Source organism: Parasteatoda tepidariorum, chromosome 2, assembly GCF_043381705.1.
Source record: "Parasteatoda tepidariorum isolate YZ-2023 chromosome 2, CAS_Ptep_4.0, whole genome shotgun sequence".
Taxonomy (NCBI): domain Eukaryota; kingdom Metazoa; phylum Arthropoda; class Arachnida; order Araneae; family Theridiidae; genus Parasteatoda; species Parasteatoda tepidariorum.
Window position 1 is genome coordinate 31,428,398 of NC_092205.1, and position 8,432 is coordinate 31,436,829.

The window sequence follows — 8,432 nt, forward strand, 5'->3', positions numbered from 1 at the left end:
CAAAAAACGTTGTTTACAAAATTAAATTTCATAAAATTATGAGGCTTATGTATACTTTTTGTTCATTTTAATTTTTGAAGTAATATGATTCTTAAAACTATAGAATGTAAAGTTTAAATGGGCCTTTCATGTTAAATCATTAAATTTAGTAAAACTATTTCTCGGGCATTAGTTTTAAACTCATATAAGAATATACTTATTTTTTTCTGTTAATGTACAAATATTTTTCCGATGTGTTTTGGACATTCCTTCTCTAATAAAAAGAGATACTATTTTGTTTTCGTTTGTATAAGGAAGAATATCAAAAAATTTTCTTTTTTAAATTTAATTAGCCACAATAAAGAAGGAACGTTGCAATGCTACGTGCTACATTAAAGATGTCTCTAGAGTAACTGAATCACTGTTCATATAGAAATAGCAGGTATCCGTCTCATACAACAACGCTCCCTATAGTTCGTTACGATCGCGAATCCCTAAGATGTAAGCTGTTTAATTTGAGGGCATAAACTTAAGTTGCGCAGATGATATTTTAAGTTCGGAAATTAGACACGAAATAGTGTTTTACTCTAATAAAGTTGCATTTTAGAGAAAATTTCTCAAACTTTTAAATATTACTAAAACTGACAAATCCGAAATTTAAACAAAAGCAATCAAATTATGATTAAACGATAAAACTTCAAATTCGTCATATTTTTTAAGCGTTATTTCTTCAAATTAAAATTATTGCTTAAAACTTTGTAAAAACGTGCATAATTTCCAAGACAAAAATTTTTTGAAGCGTTATAACAAATAAAAAATTTATTACTTTTGCATGAGATCACCTTTGTATAAATTAGTTTTAGCTTTTTTTAAAACTTTTTTCGTGCTTATGTATTTCATGTGGTATGTCCAAATACGCAAGGAGTAAAAGCAATATTTAAAAGCTTTAATCATTTTGCCCTCTTTTCTAATTATTGGATAAGACATCTTAGAGATATCATATTTTGAGGGCTATACAACCGAGTCCAAAGGAAGCAAAAAAAAAATTTTTTTTTTGGGGGGGGGGATAAAGTACAGTTTTGTGTCTCATAGTTATTTAGTGTTAGTTAATGGTTTGAAAGAAAAATGGAGAATCGTAAGAAAGTTATTAATTATCTGCAAGCTATTTGGCGTATTGTAAAAAAAAGAAAATAAAAATTTAACTTTTTTAAGGCTTCCTATCGTAGTGAATTGAAGAATTTTAATGATATGCTAGTTAAGAATTCTCCCTGAAAAAAAACTTTCATATTTTGCGTGTTCTATCTTTCCTCCTTTATAAATAGCGAACTACATAAGCATTTTTTTCTTATTCCAAAAGTGAACTACGTTTACCACTGAAAAATGAACGCTAAACTTTCCTGTTACATATTAATTTGTCGTGGTTGACTCGAAAATTCCACAAGCATCATTATAAGTCTATCGCCAAAAATATATTTTATTTTAGGTCGCTATGTTAAAGTCTTCGTGCCTGAATATTTTAATGAACTATTTCTTTCAAGCTTAGTTTGCTATAATGGAAATCAAAAATTTCCTTGTCTTTAATCATCTTGGTGTAAATAATTATAGATGCATCATGTGAAGAACCATAAGAGAAGAACCCATAAGAGAAAGTAAAAAACGAAAAATTCATTATATTACACAAAATTTTAAAATATGTATTACATACTTATTTTGTTTTTCCTTTGGTATATTTTGATAAAACTACATCTTTTGAAAAGAAATTAAGAGGTATCAAATGAAGTAAGAAAAAGCAATTAAGAGACATCATTTAAAAAAAAATCATTATTTGTAAAGTTTTTTAAGAAAAGAATACTGAGACAGGAATTCAAATAATTCAAAAACTAAACACTTAGATGGAAATGAAAGATATTGCACGTTTATTTAAAATTTACTTTAATTTGTTTCAGTAATATATTTTTAGAATATTCCTATGCCATGTTCAGAGTTTTGTTAAAATTGTTATATGCAACCCGTTGTTTTCTTGCGCTGAAAATTTGTGGTACGATGCAATATGTGACCTAAACCCTAAGCAGCAACATTCAATACCTAATACGTAAACTCTTTACCTGAAGTAATCAATGCAGAGTAGTTGAGAAAAAATAGTTTTATATGATAAATTATTTTGCACCCAAAAAACACCCAGAATACATTAGATATGTTACCGACAAAGAATGAAATCGGGCATTATATAGAATTCCTAGACATTGTATATAATGCCTAAAACTAGCCGGCAAAGTATGAAATGATTTATATTTCTCACATTGCCCAGACATTCTATAGAATGCCGAATGCTATTTAGGCAAAGTATGAAATAAACGTCCTGATGAGGCTCCAAACACTGATGTTTCTTCTAATCTATCGTCAGTAAGTATTAAAATATCGAATAAATGTAATGTATCGTCAGTAAATATTAAAATATCGATTAAATGTAATTATATCTGCGAATAAATTAATATCAAATCGGATGCAATAAATATTTCGGACATTCACCAAAGCGACTATGTGATTGCTGACATTTAACGATGAAAGTCGGCATTCTCCAGATTTCGGTCATTCGCAGTAACATGCACATCATTTACATAATAACCTCATCAGGATGTTTATTTCATACTTTGCCTAAATAGCATTCGGCATTCTATAGAATGTCTAGGCATTATATACAATGCCTGGGGAAAGTATGTAATGCTTCTCAAATTTCATACTTTGCCTAAAAACGTCCGGCATTATATAGAATGCCTAGGCATTCTATATAATACCAACGTTTCATACTTTGCCGGTAACAGATACATTAGAATCTGAAAATCATGTTTGATAATTAACTCGAATCCTTCATTTTCATTTATACCAAGAAATTGTTTTAGATAATACTCTTTTTGTCCTAAAATATCTCTAAAGTATGAAAAAAGACATTTAAGCAATTAACAAAATCAACTAAATTTACAATAAAGCATTTCATTACCTTTTCCTGCTCCGGTAACTAGAGCTCTTTTACCATCGAATTGGATATTCATGTTTTCTTTTTATGAATTTTTATTGAAGTCAAACTACTATTTTAAAGTTGAGGCAGGCTGTGGACTTCTTTAAACAATTATTTGAGAAATGGGAGTACTTAAAAATCGACCATTTCTTATCTTTTACTGTTTATGATAAAGAAAAATAAACATTTGAGACAGTAAATGTAGAGAAAAAATGATTTTGTCTTTCATTAAATGTTTTATCTTCAGATAAAGAGTGAAAGTATTTCTGAATGAATGACAATGTAAAGAATTGCAATGATTATATAATTTGACTTTAAAAATCAAATGCTTTTGAAAGTTTAAACTTTACAATGTGAGAAACTTTACAATACGGGGGAGTACAAAAACGTGAACTGTGAAAAATATTGAGGAGTATTTTTTTTTTTAATTTTGAAATATTTTCCTCCAAATAATATCGATTTGCAGATATGTCCTGCATATGGAATAAATTTTAATGCTAGTGAAATAAAAAGCATATAACTTTGAATACTGAAAATAACATTTTTTGACAAATTGTAATACTTCCTGGATGAAAATACCATATGAATTGCAGGTACTTTGGTCGCATCGTCAGCAAAATCTATTTTATCGTAAAATCCATTTTACTGTAAAATGTTATACTGTAATTTGCACGGTAATGTTTATTTAATTTTAGTGAGTTAGTTATTTTATGGTAATTGTTATTGTAAATATTATGATATATCAGATTTTTTTTGTTCCGTAGCATGTTCTTGTCAAAATGGATTATGGTAAAAAGTACCAGTACCCAGAGTGCCGGTACGCAGTTACATATTTTCTTTCATAATATAAAGATTAAAAAGTTTAAAATTCTCGTTTAGACAGAGTCAATGAATTAGCTAAGTAAAAATTTCCAGCATGGTGAATCGTAATGCTGTTAAAATTTTCTTCAATCTTAAAATGTTTCAAATTGAACTATGTTATCGTAAATCATAAGCTTCAGGTAAAATCCTAGTGCATGTTACCTACTTGGCGCAATTTTGAAAAACACCGCCAACGTCAAAATGACGCGCTGGCGCTTGTCGCCAAACTCTTACCAACGCAATGGAACGTTTTTACAATTTTTGGCAAGAATTAGTGTTGGCAAAAACAAAAAGAATCATGACTTGAAAATGACTAATACATAAACAAATCTCAAGCTCAACTACAAAATCATACGCCGAATCCTAAAATACAAATCGGCTAAAAAGCAATAAGCCACCGCATACATCATACCCCTTAAAATCTCGCCAAATTTACAACAACAGATAGCAAACTTATTTGTTTTTCCAAACATCGGCAATGTCACCAAATCCACCTTGTAACTTATACTAGAATCAAGCCAAACTTGGTTACACGATAACATGTTTCAAGTTGAACGGAAACATGGCACACATTTTTAACTTATTAAGGTTGCAGCAAAATTGTACCGTATTATTGTTCACTGTTAAATGAATTTTTCTGAGAGTGTACTTTTAAAGAAATACGCAAACTTATGACTAGTATCTTAAAAGTTAAAATATTATCATGGCAAAGAAATAAAGTTCCTTAATAGCTTTACTTTCGAGTAAGGAACCGTTTCAAATTTTGATTTTGCTTTTCTTAAATTATTGTTCCTGATAATGTTGTATTAGATTAAAAACAGCAACTAGTCTGAAACCAATTGATTACCACTGCAAAATAGAAAATTTTAATTTCTTACCAAACATTAAAATTTGATAAATACCAGTGAAAAATTTTTTAAAATTTTTTAATAAACTAGGCTGCTTTTCTGTAATTACCGAAAACTCAATAAAAAGCTGAAACTTAACGTTCAACTCAATGAACAATTCTTAAGTTTAAATACTTGTTTTTTTTCCTAAAATGAGAAATCACAAAATAAAATTTGTATTTTGTCATATAAATTACATTCTTTAAAATGACGTAAACGCTTTCTTTATGACTTGTCTACACTAAGCTCAAATCATGGGGTTAGAATGGATAGAAAAATAATTATTTTATTTAAAAAATTTAATTATTTATTTATTGTAACTAACAAAAAGAAAGCAAAATCAGAATGGAAAACTTTAGAAAAAATAAAATAGTACGTGGAGTCCCTCCGTGCGGAAGAAGTGAAACTTCGTAATGTGGAAATGAAAATAGGAAGGGGTAGAAATTGATTTTTAGTGAAATCATATTGTTTCTTTAAGACAAACTTTATTAACAATGCTTATAATTCACAATTGATCGCATCTTAATTATCATTTTCGAGTGGAGAAATATCCAAATCTATAACATTTACAATGGGATTATGATAACTAAAGTAAGATACGAAATGTTTGAGTTCTATTTTTTCAATATTTCTTGCAAAAACTGCATCAATGGTAGTTACCCCTTTGGTTGTTGGATCATTCCTACCAATTATCATTTCCAATCCAAGTCTGTCTTTAAGGAAGGTTAATAATGTTTCAGCTTCAGGTAACGAGAAATTCACATTAAAATCTCCTGCAAGGATCACAGGCCGCTCACAATAATCAATTTCTTCACCAGTAACGTCTGCCAGAGCTTGTAAACCCGCAGTGGATACTGGCAATAAAGATTTTGCAATAAATAATTTAATATCTCTCATGGCTGCATTTGGTGAAATATAAATGGCAATTGGAAAAGAGAAAAACTAACAATCAATTGATATTCACAAGAGACGTACCTTGACATAACCTTAAATCCGTCGCATTGTCCGTGGGATTGTTTTCACTACAATTGTTATTCACTAAATTTGAAAATAAAAAATACTACCCTATTAAATTACATGTGTATCAAAACAAACTAAAAAAATATTTGTGGAAAAAAAAATACTTTTATTTTTTTTTTATGCTAGTGAGAACCGAAACAATATGGAAATGAGTGAGGGAAAACTGGATTTCCCGGCCAATGAAAATGTAGCGTTAAACGTTAAACGCAACCTTGTTGGAAGTCGCATAAGAAGTATAACTTCAATAAAAGATTTGTGGTGTAATCAACATACTAGGTTCAAGTAAACCAAAGTTAGTGATCTGGCGAACTAGTAAACTTCTATGTGTATATTCAACGTATTCTCTGTAACCGTCTTCCTGAAGTATAGCGAACTGAACTGAATTTCAATTGAATACTTTTAATTTTTGACTATCCTATTTAAAATGCGGAATTTAATGCACGCAACCTATCTCACCAAAGATAAGTGGTGACCCGGACGTCCATGAATGTTTCAATTCATATCGCCTGTGTTACGATAGATTCAAAATCACCTATAGAACTGTGGTTTTTGAGTTGATTGCTACTACAGAAGCTTCTGGGACTAATGCTTAAAACGTGGTTTAAAAATGAATTTGTTAGAAATGTCTTCTAAAACAAATTAGAGTAGAGAGACTCACACAAATTCAACTCACATTCACCAGTTAAGAATTAGAGGTGCACTAGAGAGGCAAATTGCTCCTAACATTTAAAGATGTTGAAGAAATTCATCGTAAATAATAGTAAATTTTTAAGACAAGGAGCTGTAATGAGAAGCTTGTGAAATCCCCACTTCAGGAGAAGAGTTAACATAACTGTTTTCCAATTGTTGTATAATTAAGGAGCAACAGATAAAATTCAGATAAAATTAACTGCCTAATTTTTTGTGCACAATTTTACCGTGGGATTCGACGAAATAATGGTGCTCACCGGACTTCGAAGCAAGAAATAATGAAATGGTAAAATACTTTATGATTTAATTTATTCATTTGAAATGTATGGAAAATTTTAAAAGCACTATCAGTGAATCTATTTTTATAAATATATTTCAATATATTTTAAAAAGTGTCCTAATTTAAGTTTAAAAATTGTCGAAAGAGTGGGCATAAAATTTTAGTCATTCTATGTTACAGCAGCTTTAAAAGAAACTCACGATCAGAAACGAATATATTGCAATCATTATTGATAACTATAATTGTCAAATACAGTATTATGGTGATCATTATTGGTAACTATAAATATCAAATACCGGTGAGGTGACGGAGAGGTCAGGGTGTCCGATTGCGAAGCCAATGGTTTTTGTTTTTAAATTTATCTTTTCCTACGCAAGGGTTTATAATATCTACCAAACGTTTCCCAAAAACAAAATTCGTTTTTGTTAACTTCAAAGACTGAGAGATTTAAGAAGAGATAATTAGAAGAAAATTATTTTATGAAAAAAGACTATCAAGTTCGTTTTTTTTTTGGCAAATTTATTTACATAATTTAGTAGAAATTTTAAACATTCCCTGCAGTCTAAACGCAGTATATTTAATTTTTAAATGTTCTCCTTTCTTCAAAGACCTTGTAAATGTCCTATATTTGAAAACACTGAATCTATTGCAACTAATTATAGAATTTGCTTTTGTTTGCACATAATTTTGCATAATCATAATATCATAAATTTTTATCTTTCGATAAATGAGTTTTATTATTCTGTGCAGAATTTTTTCGATTTGCTTAAAAAATTTTCGATTTATGGTGAGATACGCTAAAAGGGAAATTAACATTAAGGGGTTCAAACTTTCGACTGCTTTCTCACCTTCACAATTGTGATGACTTTCTCCAAACAAAACAGAGTCTAATATAAAAAGCTATCATTTCACGCATAATTAATTTTTTTATAAGATAGTATTACCTAATATGCACCATTTACTCAGTTAAGATATAGTTACATAAACAGAAACAACAGAAATATTTTTATCACATGTTTTATTTTTTTAAAAAGTAACCAACTACTGAATGTGTTTTTTTTACATGGATTTGGGGTATGCTTTACATGACAAGCAACATATATTCTTTATTTCAGATTTGATGCTCATGGCAGAAAACATTCCTAGAAAAGATTTGTGACACCTCCATCAATAGGCATTATAATTCCCGAAATTAAAGATGCATAGTCACTCAATAAAAATAAAATAGGGTAGGCTACTTCATCAACCTCTGTAAAGAAAAGAAAACAAATATTTTAAATTTGATAAATTTTATAGTTCTAAAAAAATGTTTCATCTATACTTGAAAACGGAAATCCCTAACTACTGACAGTGATGTGTCTCATTTTTCATTTCCGACACGCAAGTCTTGTATACAAAAGAAACTCACAACACATCATATTAATTTATTTGAAAAATTACAATATCTCCTTACAAACTTGTAACGCATAATTTGTCCATTGTTTAACTTGACATACGTTTCTAATGTCGTATAATATTCTGTTATCTTTAAGTTTAAACCTTAATTATGAAATTGAAAATTCATTAAAATTCATTATGTTAAGTGACTGAGAGACAATAGGTTTGCTCATACGCAGAAAACACGCTCTGTTTGTTTATATATATATATATATATATATATAAATATATATATCATTTATGTTTGGGCTACAAAATGTTC

At 29.1% G+C, this 8,432-nt stretch overlaps 2 protein-coding genes across 3 annotated transcripts in view; both read right to left on the reverse strand.

Annotated features, from left to right (window-relative positions):
- The window catches only part of LOC107444824 (L-xylulose reductase), a 10,674-nt gene extending 7,513 nt beyond the window's left edge, over positions 1 to 3,161 (reverse strand). Inside the window, exon 1 of the mRNA XM_071177423.1 lies at positions 2,978 to 3,161. Within this exon, the coding sequence (XP_071033524.1) occupies positions 2,978 to 3,029 (52 nt within the window). The 5' untranslated portion in view covers positions 3,030 to 3,161. The remainder of the gene's footprint in view (positions 1 to 2,977) is intronic.
- Positions 3,162 to 7,734: 4,573 nt separating this feature from the next.
- Positions 7,735 to 8,432, reverse strand: part of LOC107452573 (L-xylulose reductase) — a 30,601-nt gene continuing 29,903 nt past the window's right edge. For both annotated transcript variants that reach the window (XM_043055110.2, XM_043055112.2), the window contains exon 7: positions 7,735 to 7,982. In XM_043055110.2, the coding sequence (XP_042911044.1) occupies positions 7,876 to 7,982 (107 nt within the window). In that variant the 3' untranslated portion in view covers positions 7,735 to 7,875. The remainder of the gene's footprint in view (positions 7,983 to 8,432) is intronic.